General features: G+C 38.6%; 1 protein-coding gene across 2 annotated transcripts in view; it reads left to right on the top strand.

Annotated features, from left to right (window-relative positions):
- The window catches only part of Trat1 (T cell receptor associated transmembrane adaptor 1), a 46,339-nt gene that overhangs the window by 17,624 nt on the left and 12,818 nt on the right, over nt 1-15,897 (top strand). For both annotated transcript variants that reach the window (XM_027943238.3, XM_027943237.3), the window contains exon 3: nt 383-419. In XM_027943238.3, coding sequence (XP_027799039.2) covers nt 383-419 — 37 coding nt within the window. The remainder of the gene's footprint in view (nt 1-382; nt 420-15,897) is intronic.

Genomic DNA, 15,897 nt, shown 5'->3' with positions numbered 1-15,897 from the left:
GGAGTGGCCAGTCTTACTCCTATTATATTAACCCTCTGCTGAGAACCACTTAGGGGTTCCTGAGAAAATACCTAATCCCTTCTGAGGGTAATATACTTAATGTCCAAGGACCCCCCCACCCCAGGCACCAGTTCTTAAAGGTTCCACAGCACTTGCCAATACTGCCATTCTGGGGAACAAGCATTTAAAACATGGACCCTCAGGGGACAATCAAACCATATTCAAACCATAGCATCTCTAGTTCAATTAGTGGTGGCCTGAATGGCATGATCAAAGATGTTAAATTACACGGAAGCTAAACTCCCCTCAGAACACTCTGTAGAAGATTTAGCAAATGTATGCCAAAGTTTCTTTTAATTTGTATATTTTGGATATTTTTCAGATAAAATGTACAGATGCTCTGATGACTTCATTCCCAGGTATGTTGAAATTGAATCATCTTTTATGTTTCCCAATTATTGAGGGAAAGTAACAAAGGCTATATTGCTTATAGATTTGATTCAGGGATGTTGCACCTGGGTTAAAATAAAATGAAAGTGAATTTTAATTATTTTTACTCTCATCTGAAGATTAGATGCTCTAACATTATTATCCACTCTAGTTATTAACAAATCCTGAGTCAATCAAACAGCCGAGTGAAGAATGAAACGAGACTCTAACCTCGCATCTATAGTTCTCATTAATTCCAAAAGCAGATATACTAGATTATGATTCAACTAAAATTTTAAAAGCACGGTTGAATTTTATATAGAATTATGCTGCACTTTGGAATCTGGAGTAGAGAAAAATCTGGCAATATCTCATATACCAATAAGCCTAGTGGCCCGCTCTTTGTTTATAAGGGTCATGTGAATCAAAGGTAAGTGGAATGAATCAATTCTCTAATAGAGCATCCAGTTACAGTTATTCTTTAATATTTATTCCCTTTAATATTTATTGATCTAGTTACAGAGAAATTTGTATAGTTTAATACTTTTAAAAAATGTTTACAGCATAAATCATAATAAAGAAATTTCATTTTTCTGACACTAATGTGTCATTTCAGTGGAGATTCCATTTTAGGAGTAAAAAACAATCTAAATAAAGAGAATTTCTTAGAGGTCTTCAAGGCCTCTTCAAGGCTCTGAAACGGTAGACTGACAGGCCTTTGAAAAGCAGAGAACTTTCTAACTGCATAGCCTTTGGGATTCCAATGGTTTTAGTTGTTCTCTACGTAAAACGTCTAACAGATGGAAGATCTGGGCTGCAGGCAGACCTACTCACACACAAAATTTTTAGTTTTATGACTTTTTTTTGCATTGGAGTTTCTATAAAGCATGAGATAATTTTCAAGTCATTAGTTCATATCAGGAATGATTTGCTCATTACTCTTTTATTTATTACCAAAAATATGACAAAAATAATCCTATATAACCATGGAGTAGAGGCTAATCTCCTTGATGACTGATTGTCATCTGAAGGTTAATTAAGATGCAGTGTGATAGAAATCTGTGACTAGATCATTTAACTAAAGAATGGTTTGTGAATTAGAATAGGAGGAGTTGGAAGGGAAATTTGGTAAAATACCCATCTCCATGTAAACAGGCTCTTTGCTGCAGGGCATAGGTGAAAAAGAAGCTGGTTTTGATTGTTTGTTTGTTTGTGGTGGTACTGGGGACTGAACTCAGGGTTGTTTTACCACTGACCTATGTTCCCAGGCTTTTTTACTTTTTATTTTTAGACAGAATTTCACTAAGATGCCCAGGCTAACCTCAAACTTGTGATCCTCCTGCTTCAGCCTTCTGAGTAGCTGGGATTACAGGCAAGCCTCATAGTGACTGGTTCTTTATAACATTCATTCATTCCATAAATATTCACTCAACAAATAAGCACTGTTTTAGACAATTGCAAAACCAGATCACTAATGACCAAACCCAAGGGAAGATCTACACTGCACAGAGGAAAACAAAGATCATCACTATGGCAACCACCAGGAGACAGAGTTCTATCACTTCAGCCTGCTGCATCTTTGGCTTCTGGTTTCTACTTGCTTGTGTCTTGTGTGACAAGACACACAACATACATAATTAACTACATGTAGAAGATCTATTAAATACAGATATGAAGCAATGGAAAACAAAAGCCTAGAACTCATTGGGAGCTAGTTTTTCAGTGCTCAGGAAAATTGTCCAGGAATAGTATCTCATTTGCATGTGACCCCCTTGCACTGGAATTAAGAGACCTCAGAAAGCAGCCCACCTTGTTCTTGTTTTTTTTTTTTTTTTTTTTTTTTTTTTTTTGTACCAGGGATTGAACCCAGGGGCACTTAACCACTGAGCCACATCTCCAGCCTTTTTAATTAATTTATTTATTTATTTTTCCTTTAGAGACAGGGTCTCACTGAGTTGCGTAGGGCCTTGCTAAATTGCTGAGGCTGGGTTTGAATGAGATCCTCCTGCCTTAGCCTCCTGAGCTGGCTCCACATTGGGTTTTATACCCTGGAGCAAAATGCTATGGTGGGCTAATGATGAAGGATCCCCTGTCTCTATGGGGGACTAGAGTCTGTTCTGTTGAAGCCAGTTACTCTTCATCCCTGGAGGTTGTTCTTTAGAACATTTTTACTTGTTCTTGAGAATTACAAATGACAGAGGAGGAGAACTTGATTGTTTCAAGGCCACCTGGAGAACTGTCCTGCAACAATAGAAATACAAAGATGAAAAGACACAGATCCTTCCTTCAAGGATTCAATCATCTCTTATCTTGTGTAATAAATCTCCACTTAGGCAAAATCTGAATATGCAACACAGACGTTATCTATAGAAAAGCATGCTAATTCACAGCATCAGGGTATAAACTTCATAACTTCTCTATTTCTCTTGATTATGTAGTTCAAAAATAAAATTACTTTTGTATGGGAGCTTTAAAGCTCTAGGAAAAAAAAATCTACAGCCACTAAAATTAAAAATGTTAAAACAGAGTAAATGGAAACAAGGCCATCTTTTAAAGGTAAGTCTAGAATTAGTTATGCCTTTTCAGTTCCAAAGTGGCTTATAGCAATAAAGAAGGTAGTTAGCTTCCATCACACTGGGTTTTCCATTATGCTTCTTCCCTGCCCCCAACAGCATCTGTCTAGGTGGGAAGCTAGGCCAAAAGGGGAAAAGTTTTTCTTCTTTCACCTTCATTGTCCTGCTTCGCCAAATCCCTGCTCTTCCTGTACTTGTAGGTCAGAAACATGATCAATTTAAGAACAGCATAAATCTACAGAAAGTCAAATACTCACTTTCTGGTATTTACCCTGGGGCCACTTTGTTTTTCATTTAAACTGTAATTCTGTACAATTCTTGGCTTTTTATTTGTGTAAGAAAGTTAGTGTAGTGGGAATACCATGGGTCTAGGATCCAGACTACTCTGAATTTTAATCAAATTCTCTCAATGGTAGTTTTGTAGTGTTGGGAAAATAAGCATTGGTGAATTTTACAGAGGTTAGTTGAAAAAAAAAAAGGTGCTACTTTATTGGATGAGAATTAAAATCTAAGACTACTCATACCCATTTGAAGCTTGTTCAGCCTACTCTAGGAAAGCAGTCCTGGATTACAATTACTTCAAGTTTATCATGACTCCTCAGTTTTCAGTTTCTCTCAGAAAGCTTGGGACATGTTCCCACCAGCATTACAAAACATCTCTGCTCAGCTACTCTTCAACCTTAGGGCTATTTCCTGGATGGTTAGAGCTCTGCAGGATGGGACCCTTTTAATTTCCCCTCTGTGCTAAATACACTCATCAAATATAACTAGTGCCCTAAATATAACTAGTCTCCATTGTCTTCTTGACCTTTTCTCAGGGTTGAGAATGCTGAAGACAGTGGAACTCCTGGATTGTGTTTTCCTGATATAACACACTCCCAGTGGGGTATGCAAATGAGCCCCTTTTCTGACTGCTACTCAAGTGTCTCCGAGCTTTCCACCCTCCTGTTTTAATGTACAAATAACCATAACCCCAACCTTACCTGTATGTAACTGCATAAGTCTAGTCCCCTTCATAAGTATTTTTTGTAGTTCTAATGATGACATTTTATTATGATAGAAATGACTTAATTAATTGATGATAATATATTAATCCATAAAGTAAGTGGATAAAGGATATAAAAAGTTTTCCAGCTGAAGATAGTATAAAACCATTTTAATTGTTTAGGATTTTTTTCAAGAGTAAACCTTTATGATTCTTATTCTTGCAAAATGGTGCAAATTTCTTTTTGTTCCCATTTTTTAGATTTTAATTTGTTATATATGACAGCAGAATGCATTACAATTCATATTACACATATTTTTGAGTTCTTTATATACCTTTATATACCTTAGAGATTAGTGCTCTATCTGAATGGTTTGTGAATTAGAACAGGAGGAGTTGGAAGGGAAATTTGGTAAAATACCCATCTCCATGCAAACAGGCTCTTTGCTGCAGGGCATAGGTGAAAAAGAAGCTGGTTTTGATTGTTTGTTTGTTTGTGGTGGTAAAAATTGGCTCCCAAAACATAGGCTCTTTATGCACTTCACTGATTGTTTCTTTTGCTGAGAAGAAGCTTTTTAGTTTGAATCCATCCCATTTATTTATTTTTGGCTTTAATTCTTGCACTATAGGAGTCTTATTAAGGAGGTCAGGGCCTAATCTGACATGATGGAGATTTAGGCTTACTTTTTCTTCTATTAGACGCAGAGTCTCTGGTTTAATTCCTAGGTCCTTGATCCACTTTGAGTTGAGTTTTATGCATGGTGAGAAATAGGGGCTTAATTTCACTTTGTTGCCTATGGATTTCCCAGCACCATTTGTTGAGGAGGCTATCTTTTCTCCAATGTATGTTTTTGGTGCCTTTGTTTAATATAAGATAACTTTAATTATGTGGGTTTGTCTCTGTGTCCTCTGTTCTGTACCATTGGCCTACAACTCTGTTTTGGTGCCAATACCATGCTGTTTTTGTTACTATTACTCTGTAGTATAGTTTAAGGTCTGGTATAGTGATGCTATCTGCTTCAGTCTTCTTGCTGAGGATTGCTTTAGCTATTCTGGGTCTCTTATTTTTCCAGATGAATTTCATGACTGCTCTTTCTATTTCCATGAGAAATGCCAATGGCTTTTGTAAATGTGATAATTTTCCTTGTTTCCCTTTCAGAGGTTTTGTCACTGATATACATAAATGCCTTTGATTTATGTGTGTTGGTTTTGTATCCTGCTACATTGCTGAATTCATTTACTAGTTCTAGAAGTTTTCTGGTGGAATTTTTTTGGGTCTTCTAGGCATGGAATCGTGTTGTCAGCAAATAGTGCTAATTTGAGTTCTTCTTTTCCTATCTGTATCCCTTTAATTCCTTTCGTCTATCTAATTGCTCTGGTCAATGTTTCAAATACTATGTTAAATAGAAGTGGCAAAAGAGGGCATCCTGTCTTGTTCCAGTTTTTAGAGGGAATGCCTTCATTTTTTTCTCCATTTAGAATGATGTTGGCCTGGGGCTTAGAATAGATAGCTTTTAAATATTCAGATATGTTCCTGTTATCCCTAGTTTTTTGAACATGAAGGGGTGCTGTATTTTGTCAGATGCTTTTTCTGCGTCTATTGAGATGATCATATGATTCTTATCTTTAAGTATATTGATGTGATAAATTACATTTATTGATTTTTGTATGTTGAACCAACCTTGCATCCCTCAGATGAATCCCATTTGATCGTGGAGCATGATCTTTTTGATATGTTTTTGTATTTGATTTGCCAGAATTTTATTGAGGATTTTTGAATCTATGCTCATTAGAGATATTGGTCTGAATTTTTTTTTTTGATATGTCTTTAACTTGTTTGGAAATCAGGGTGATATTGGCCTCATAGAATGAGTATGGAAGTCCTCCCTCTTTTTCTATTTCCTGGAATAAATTGAAGAATATTGGTATTAGTTCTTCTTTAAAGGTTTTGTAGAAACTTTGCTATGTATCTCTCTGGTCCTGGGCTTTTCTTGGTTGGTAGGTTTCTGATGGCATCTTCTATTTCATTGCTTGAAATTGATCTGTTTAAATCATGATTCAATTTGTGCAAATCATACGACTCTAAAAATTTGTCAATGCCTTTGATATTTTCTATTTTATTGGAGTACAAGTTTTCAAAATAATTTCTAATTATCTTCTGTACTTTTGTAGTGTCTGTTGTGATATTTACTTTTTCATCATGTATGTTAGCAGTTTGAGTTTTCTCTCTCCTTCTCTTCATTAGCACGACTAAGGATTTATGAATTTTATTTATTTTTTCAAAGAAACGACTTTTTTTCAATTATTTCTTGTTTCAATTTCATTGATTTCAGCTCTGATTTTAAATATTTCCTGTCTTCTACTAATTTTGGTGTTGTTTTGTTCCTCTTTTTCTAGGGCTTTGAGATGTAATGTTAGGTCATTTATTTGTTGGCTTTTTCTTCTTTTAAGGAATGAATTCCATGCAATGAACTTTCCTTTTAGAACTGCTTTCATATTGTTCCAGAGATTTCGATATGTTGTATCTGTGTTCTCATTCACCTCTAAAATTTTTTTAATCTCCTCCTTGATGTCTTCTGCAACTCATTGTTCATTCAGTGGCATATTATATAATCTCCATGTATTGGAGTAATTTTTTTAAATTTTATCATTGATTTCTAATTTTATTCCATTAGGATCTGATAGAATACAGGATAGTCTCTCTACTTTTTTGTATTTGCTAAGAGTTGCTTTGCACAGTACTTGGTTTCACATATGTTGGGGATGTGAGGACAGAAGAATAGAGAGGGAGAAGGAAACAAATAAAAACTTGAAGGAAAAAACAAGGATTGTTTTGGTTGGTGATCTGCATCTTTTTTGCTTCGCTTCTCATCCAATAGGTGGAGTTGTCTGTTCTTAGCTGGTATCTCCACCCTCAGGATGTTGGTTACCAGGGTATGAGGGTTGACTTGGGTGCAGGGCACCTGGAGGTGGGGTATGGCACTCACAGGTCCCGATGGGAGGTTGCACCTCAAGGATCTCCTTTGGGTCCTGCTTTTGTGATGTGGGCGCCTGGTCTTATCTCCTCATAGTGCCTGTAGACCTCACAGTTCCTGGTCTCTATGTTAGTCTCTAAAATGTGTCTCATTCACCCTCTCCTTTCTACTTCCTAATATGGGACCTTGCTCTCTGGAGGTCTTATGTATTGCCCCTTGACAGCTGTGCATCTTTTGCGGACAGCTGTTTTGTACTGGGCAGTCACAGTGCCAGGTTAGCAGCTGCTGGGGAGAGGGAGGAGTTAGAAACTATGGGTACCTGGCTATCCTGTGTTCCAAACTGGTAGTTGCCCCAACTAAAGATGGAGATGTTGGTGACCCAAGATGGAGGCAGCTGCTTTCAGTGAAGGGGTGTCAAGTCAGGTCGGCAGGAGCTGCTTGATGGCATTGTGCGACATGTTCAGAGATGGGCTCTGTGGCATGTAGAGTTGTGGCTGTTGGCTGTCTTCACAGCCTTGGCGATGTCCGCGGGTGCAGGCAGGCTACCATGTGCATAGGGGACTATGGCAGTAGCTTCCAAGTCCCAATATGGAGGTGACGAGGGGATCCCCACTTTGGTAGATGGGGGTCCACACGGGAGTGGCAGCTGGAGTTCCTGTGCGTGGGTAGTGGCTGAGTGTCCTGCATGGGAACGGCGTCTGGGAATTTTGCACTGGTGCTGATGCTAGTGGTCCAGCTAAGGCACCCGTGAGACCTGCATGGGCGAGTAGACTGGAGTCTGGAGCCCCACGCGGGCACTGGGGCTGTAGTTCCTGAGAGGGAGCAGCTGTTGAGGGGTCCTCAATCACTCTCAGAGAAGCAGTATTCCCACTAGTTGAGACCCAGGTCACAGAGCAACACAGAATGCCGCCTCCCTCTGGCCTGCCATCTTGGATCCCCCATTTCATAAGTATTTTTGGAAATTCCTAAGAAGTCTTTATGTGCTCTAAAAAATATTATTCTGCCTTGTCCCTTTGCCATGCCCAGCTCAGTATCACTGCTCCAGGGTCTCTTTATAAGTCTTCATTCTGGTAGTTCTTTTTAGTCTGCTTTCCCCACAGATCTGGCAAGAGACCCTTCTTTTCTAAGTACCCTAATGCACTAGCAAGCTCTTTTTTTGTTTAAAAGACTTCCAAAGAATCGGCCATTTTGGAGAGGAACTTGAATCCTAATCAAGAGAATGAAAACTTGGTATTAGATATGAAGGCTGAGAGTCCAGTGGTCTCTTCACAGGGGATTCACTTCTCAACCTCCAGCCAACACAAAACAGTTGACATTGTTCTCCTGGATCAAGATTTCATCACTGGTGCCCTTTTACTCTAAATTCAAGATGCACATACCCATGGCACAGTTCCGGCCAGGGGAAACAAAACTTCAGTAGTCACATGCTCAGGAACACATCACTCTAAACTCCCATTTTCTCTCCTGCATCAATATTTTTTCTTTCTCTCTTGTATCATTCCCCTCAATATATAAATGACTGTATTGTCCATACCTTAAGACAAATAGAAAATGCTCCCTCTATACTAGATTGTCCCACAGATACCTCCCCATTGTTTGGTACCATTTACATAAACCTTGAAGTTTCCATCTCCATTCTGTACACATTTTTCTAGTTCTTCCTCCTCTTTTCCTCTTCTGTCTTGAATTTACTCTAATCAATCTTTGGACCTCTCTAATCCACAGCCCCTGTCAAAGGACATCAATGAATTCCACTGTTTCAAATATCATCTTACTGGATCCCTCAGGAGCATCTGGCACTCTAACATTCTCTTGAAACATTTGCTTTTTCTGGATTGTGAGCCATTATACCCTATGCCCTCTGGATTTTCCTCTTCTCTTTCTGGCAGCTCCTTTTTCTTCTATGTTTCCTGGACCTTAAATAACAGAACATTCCTGAACTCCTCTAGTGAATGTCTTCCCTACCCATACTCATTCCATAAATGATTTCATACTCCAAGGTGCCGCAGTCTGGCTGGGCACAAATGCCGCAGTCTGGCTGGGCACACAATCACGAGCCACCACACAGCTTGTAGATTCAAACAGCAACTCTTTATTCCCGAACTCACACCAGCCGTCTACAAACACGTTCTGGGGAAATCCACGTTCTCTGCCCAAATCCACCTCCACTGGGCTTCTGTCTCCCAAAAAATACTGTCTGAATCCCGTGAGAACTCAAGGGGAACTCAGGCAGCAGGATACGCCCTATTCCCAGCAGGAATAATCTTAAACCTTAAACCTGGAACCTAAACTGGGAACGCCCTAAACCCGATTATCTTAAACCGGGAACACCCTAATCCGCCCTGGTCCTTGAGCAAGGTCACCTACATTCAATGTCACTGCAACATGAGGTATGCTGGCAAGGAAATTGTCATACCTACTTGGCTAATGGCTCCCAGCATCTCCCCCCTTCTGATTAATTAAACAAGAAGCAATGTGGCTTAAGGACCGTGCCTGGTAGGTTGTGCAATTCAACATATGGTTCTTACCCGTCATGGGAAAAACTGACCTTTAGGCGTCAGCCTCCTGTCTTAGGTTGATACCACTGCAATTGGATCATACCCGTCACTGACTACCGGTCCAGCATACAGCCATACTTGTGGATAGGTCTATGCACCAGTGGGGGGGTGAGGTTCTTTACCTCACCTCTGTTGGCCCCCAAATTTGGCCTTGGTGCCAGTGGGGGAGTGAGGTTAATGTGGCTTAAGGACCGTGCCTGGTAGGTTGTCCAATTCAACATATGGTTCTTACCCGTCATCGGAAAACTGACCTTTAGGCATCAGCCTCCTGTCTTAGGTTGATACCACTGCAATTGGATCATACCCGTCACTGACTACCGGTCTAGCATATAGCCATTGGCCCCCAAATTTTAGACCATCACTAGCAGAAGGGAGGAGGATACAGAAATGCCACGACACCAAGCCAATTGACGGCTCCTTGGGAAAAATTGCATCACTGGTGACACCATCAGCAAAGATATGTCAGCACTACCACAATTAACATGGGGTGCGCTGGCAAGTAAATAAAAATTGCATCACTAGTGACACCATCAGCAAAGATATGCCAGCATTACCACAATTCGCTGCACCAAACGATAGTTACATAGTCCAGGCAAGTTCTGCAAGCAGTTCAAAGCAGAGGAATCTATCAATATGTCCATTTCCTCCCAAAATCCGTTTCCTCCCAAAGTAAGTTGACTCTTTGATTGAGCATTACTTGTTGAGTTATATTCATTGATGCATCAGTTTATACAGTTTACTGTGATAGCTATCATAGAAGCTGTAGTCTGGTTTTATCTTTGTCTTCACCAGCACTGGGATGGAGATAGGAATTCTGGCAATGATGCTAAAGAGACATTATCCTGAAAAGAATTATTAAATATAATGAAAAGGAAAGGTGAAAGTAAACAAACAGATCTGTTAACCTACTTTAAAAACAATCCTTAACAGCTGTTTACCTAATTTAAATTAAACCATTTAAATCACGTGAATAAAAAAAAAATAATAATAATTCGGATCCATTTTTTCATGAGCGCTCCTCATATAAGAAATATGGACATACGCACATACAGACATACAACACAAAACACAAATATGCACACAAACGTACAACACATAAGAAAATAGTAAAGGCCTTGTAGCTTTACCTAGGTGAAATCTCCATTGCAATGTTTAAAAACTTCACAGTTAAAAAATAAAACTGATCAGAAAAACATTAACCTAGGTTTGTATGAGCTCAAAAAATAAAAATAGAACCTTATGATGTGGAAAAATGCAATAATAAAATAGCTATTGAAAAAAGCATCCTGGTTAATCACTGTCGCAGATGTAAGAATGGCCAAGCTGGAGTTCTGGATATCAGCTGTTATGGATTTGAGTCAAATCATCTTCTTTTCGATCTGTAGAAATTGTTTTAGTTAATCTCTCTGGAATCCAAATCGGCTGCTGTTCTCCCTGTGGAAAAACACAAACAGACCCCCGACTCCAGACAATCACTGGGTCAGGACCTTTCCATTGTCCTGTTAGAATATCTTTCCAAAGTACTTTAGGCTTATGTACATTTTTTGGATACATGTGTCTTTCCGCAGCACTAAGTCCTGATGAATCCAAATTTAAAAAGTTTAGAGTAAAAAGCGTTATTTTAAGTTTATCTTTGGGGGATATATACCCCCTTCCAATTCCCTCTTTTTGCTTTAATAAGTATGTTTTAATAGTTTGATGAGCTCTTTCAACTATGCCTTGACCCTGTGGATTGTATGGGATTCCTGTTATATGAGTAAAACCAAATGATGAGCAAAATTGTTTAAAAGAGGTAGAGGTATAGCCAGGACAATTATTGGTTTTTAACTGTTTAGGAACGCCCACAGTGGCAAAATTTTGTAAGCAATGAACTATAACATCTTTAGTTTTTTCTCCAGCATGAAGGGAGCCCATCAAAAATCCGGAAGAAGTATCGACTGTAACATGTAAATATTTTAATTTTCCAAATTCTGGCAAGTGTGTGACGTCCATCTGCCAAATATGGTTAGGTATCAGTCCTCTAGGATTGACTCCAAGATTAACTTGTGGTAAAAATGTCACACAATTTTGACATTGTTTTATTATATGTCTGGCTTGTTCCTTAGTTATTTTAAAATGCTTTTCATGAAACCTTTTATGAAAATTTGTAGCTTCTTCAAATGTAGAGAAAATATGTATGCCATGTGTAGTTTTATCTGCTAAATCATTGCCTAAACTAAGGGCTCCAGGCAATCCTGTATGTGCCCTAATATGTCCTATGAAGAATGGATCTTTTCTGTCCCAGATTAGACTTTGTATAGTGGAAAACAAAGAGAAAACAGTAGAAGAAGGGGAAATCCTACCAGCATCTTCAAGAGATACTATAGCATTAACTACATACTGACTATCAGAAAATAAATTAAATACAGAATCTTTAAACATCAAAAAAGCTTGTAAAACTGCATTAAGCTCTACCTTTTGAGCTGATTGTTTGGGTACTAAAAATGTAAAAGTTCGATCTGGGGTAACTACTGCTGCTGTACCATTATTAGACCCATCAGTGAATATATTTGGAGCATTCATGATTGGTGTTTTTCTTGTCATTTAAGGAAAAACTACAGGATGCTTAGACCAAAAAGAAAACAAAGGATTAGATGGTAAATGATTATCAAATGAAACATTAGATTTACACATGATTATTGCCCAAGTTATATTCATTGATGCATCAGTTTATACAGTTTACTGTGATAGCTATCATAGAAGCTGTAGTCTGGTTTTATCTTTGTCTTCACCAGCACTGGGATGGAGATAGGAATTCTGGCAATGATGCTAAAGAGACATTATCCTGAAAAGAATTATTAAATATAATGAAAAGGAAAGGTGAAAGTAAACAAACAGATCTGTTAACCTACTTTAAAAACAATCCTTAACAGCTGTTTACCTAATTTAAATTAAACCATTTAAATCACGTGAATAAAAAAAAAATAATAATAATAATAACTCATTAGCTAACTCATCAATTTGATCCATAGTATATGGAGTAATAATTTTATTGGGAGAAATTCCAAACACTCCCTTTGCTGCTTTTATTCCTTTGAGTATTAATTGTCCTACAGCCTCAGGATACCTAGTAAGAATAGTGTTAGGAGAATAAGATAAATGTATCCACAATAATGGACCTTCTTGCCAAAATACTCCTGTAGGAATATTTTTTGTTGGTAGTACAATAAATAATAAAGGCAAACTTATATCAATTCTATCCAAATGTATATTTTCCATATACGTTTCAATAATTTTTAATGCCTTTCTTGCTTTAGGAGTTAACATGTGGGGTGAATTTGGATCTGATGGACCTTTTAGAATATCAAATAAAGGTCCCAACTCTCCTGTTGGTATACCTAGATAAGGCCTTATCCAATTTATGTCTCCCAATAACTTTTGAAAGTCGTTAAGTGATTTGAGTTGATCTACTCGTATTTGAATTTTTGGTGGACGGACCATGGCTGAGGATAATAGAACTCCTAAGTAATTAATTGGAAAATTTAATTGTACTTTATCTATTGCTATCTCTAGATTATAATTTTTTAATAAGCTTGTAAGTGTGGCATAACATTCCAGCAATATGTTTTTATCTTTATGTGCCAATAATACATCATCCATATAGTGAAATATTTGTAGTTCAGGATTTTGATTTCTAAGTGGCTGGATTGCTTTGTTAACATATATTTGACACATAGTTGGACTGTTAGCCATCCCTTGAGGGAGTACTTTCCATTCATATCTCTGATCAGGACCTTCATGATTTAATGCAGGGATAGTAAATGCAAAACGTGGACTATCCTCGGGATGAATTGGAATTGAAAAAAAACAATCTTTAATATCTATAGCTAAAACATGCCAGGTTTTTGGCAAAGCAGACAATTGAGGAATCCCTGATTGAGCAGGTCCCATAATAACCATCTCATTATTAATGGCTCTTAAATCTTGCAATAATCTCCATTTACCAGATTTCTTTTTGATGACAAAAATGGGAGTATTATGGGGAGATATGGAAGGTTGTATATGTCCTTCCGCTAATTGTTGTTTGACCAGATCATGGGCTACTTGTATCTTTTCTTTAGTCAGGGGCCACTGAGGAACCCACAGTGGTCTTTCTGATTTCCAAGTAATTTTGATTGTCTCAGTGGCCCTTTCTGAAAATCCAACCCATGTCTGTCTGTTCCTTGATCTATTTGTATTGGTGCTGCTATACCTTGCCCTTGTTTTCCTAATCTTTTTTCTTTCCTAAAGCCTTGTCTAGCCCTAGTAGTGGGCGCATTAGGATTGATGTTATTTGTTAATGTCAAACCTAATTGATCTAGGACATCTCGTCCCCATAAATTTATAGGAAGATGATCCAATACATATGGCTGTATAGTTCCTTCACATCCTTCAGGATCCTTCCAATCTAATATCATAGAACTTCTATGGGGATTAGTCGCCACTCCTAGGCCTCGAAGCGTTTGAGTGGCTTGTTGTAATGGCCAATGTTTTGGCCATTCTTGACGAGATATGATGCTAAGGTCAGCTCCTGTGTCCAGTAGCCCATTAAACTCATGACCTTGAATATTTAGTTTTAGCATTGGGCGAGAATCTAAATTTAAAGACAACATAGCCCAATCTACACCTGTGGAGCCTAATCCCCTGGAACCTCTTTCTACACTATGACTAGGAAATTTATTATGTAGGCTGGGTATTATTAACAACTGTGCTATTCTATCTCCAGGTGAAATTACTGATATACCTCTTGGAGAACTAGCTATAATTTTTATTTCACCTACATAATCGGGATCAATTACCCCAGGACTTATCATAAGTCCTTTTAATGTAGATGAACTACGTCCCAATAATAAGCCTACTGTTCCTTGGGGAAGAGGTCCTTTTACTCCTGTGGGAATGATTTGAGCTCCCATCTCTGGAGTTAATACTGCTCTGGCAGAGGCGCAGATGTCCAACCCTGTGCTCCCTTGGGTTTGTCTGATGAGGGATTTAATGGACAATGTGTCCTGGGCACTACCCTGATGGTGTTGCTGGGTTCCTCCACTGCCCTGTATATTTGTGGTTGTGGGCCCCGGAGCATTGGGCCCCCGTCCGTTTTTTGGCAATGGAGCCTGATGCCTTTCTCCATGATATCGTGGATAAATACCTGGTCTTTGTCCGTTTTTTGATAAGGGAGTACCTTCTATGGTGGTTTGAGAACGGCATTCATTAGCCCAATGTCTCCCTCTACGGCATCGTGGGCAAATACCCGGTATTCTATTCCTTTGATACCTACTTTTGTTAAACCCTCCTCCTATGGGGCAATTCCTTTTAAAATGTCCTGTTTGTTCACAATCATAGCATGTTTTTGGCCTGGCATCTAAAGCCTGTTGTACTTCAGCTGCCAAGACTTGCCCTTGTTCATTAATATCTCTACATAATTTAATATATGTGTTTAAATCTTCATGTCTCCATGGTCTAATAACCTCTCTGCAGCAACGATTTGCTTGGTCATAAGCCAGTTGTTTTATTAATAGCATTGCTTGTTCTGTATCCCCCAAAATTTTGGCAGCCGTTTGAATTAGCCTATCTACAGAGTCAGCGTAAGGTTCATTAGCTCTCTGTATTACCTTAGATAGCTGACCTTGTAAATCTCCATGTCCTTGTAAAGTCTTCTATGCCCTAACTGCGTCTGCAGCAATTTGTGCATATATAGCAGGATCATATTCAATTTGTTACCGTTGACCCTCATAAGGTCCTTTTCCTAACAACATATCTAGATTTCTTTGAGGGTAACCGGCTGCTGCATTTCGCCTAGCTGTCTCCACGCAAAATTCCTCATTGGCAACCTTCCATAACAAATATTGTCCTCCATTTAGTACAGATTTACACATGCTAGCCCAATCTGCTGGCTTCATGTCCAAGTTAGTAATGGACTCGACCATGCTTACCGTGAAGGGAGCTTGAGGACCATAGGTTGTTACAGCCTCCTTTAACTGCTTCACTGTTTTAAAATCTAAAGCACGGTGAATTCGCTGCCCTCCTGCCTGTTCAAGTACAGCGCATGCTAATCTTTGAGGTCCTGTCTCAGGATCCCATTTATCAACTACGGGGTTTGAGGGCCACTCAGCTGTCTCCATCGGTGGGGCTGTTGGTTGAATTACGCCCTCTTGTGATAAAACGGAGTTAGTAACAGCCTCCTGTTGTGGCCTTTTTCCTAACAACCCCTTTTCCTTTAAATTTTCTTCCTCTGTCTGACTAGCTCGAGAGACCTTCTCTTTTGCTTGATCTAAAATGTCTTTCTCCATGGTCTGAACCTCTAACAATTTACTTAACATCTTTTCGGTTTGTTTTTTACTAATTTCTAATCTACTATAAAG

The sequence above is a fragment of the Marmota flaviventris genome, chromosome 8 (assembly GCF_047511675.1).
Source record: "Marmota flaviventris isolate mMarFla1 chromosome 8, mMarFla1.hap1, whole genome shotgun sequence".
Classification (NCBI taxonomy): Eukaryota; Metazoa; Chordata; class Mammalia; order Rodentia; family Sciuridae; genus Marmota; species Marmota flaviventris.
This window is presented reverse-complemented; position numbering and strand designations above follow the sequence as displayed.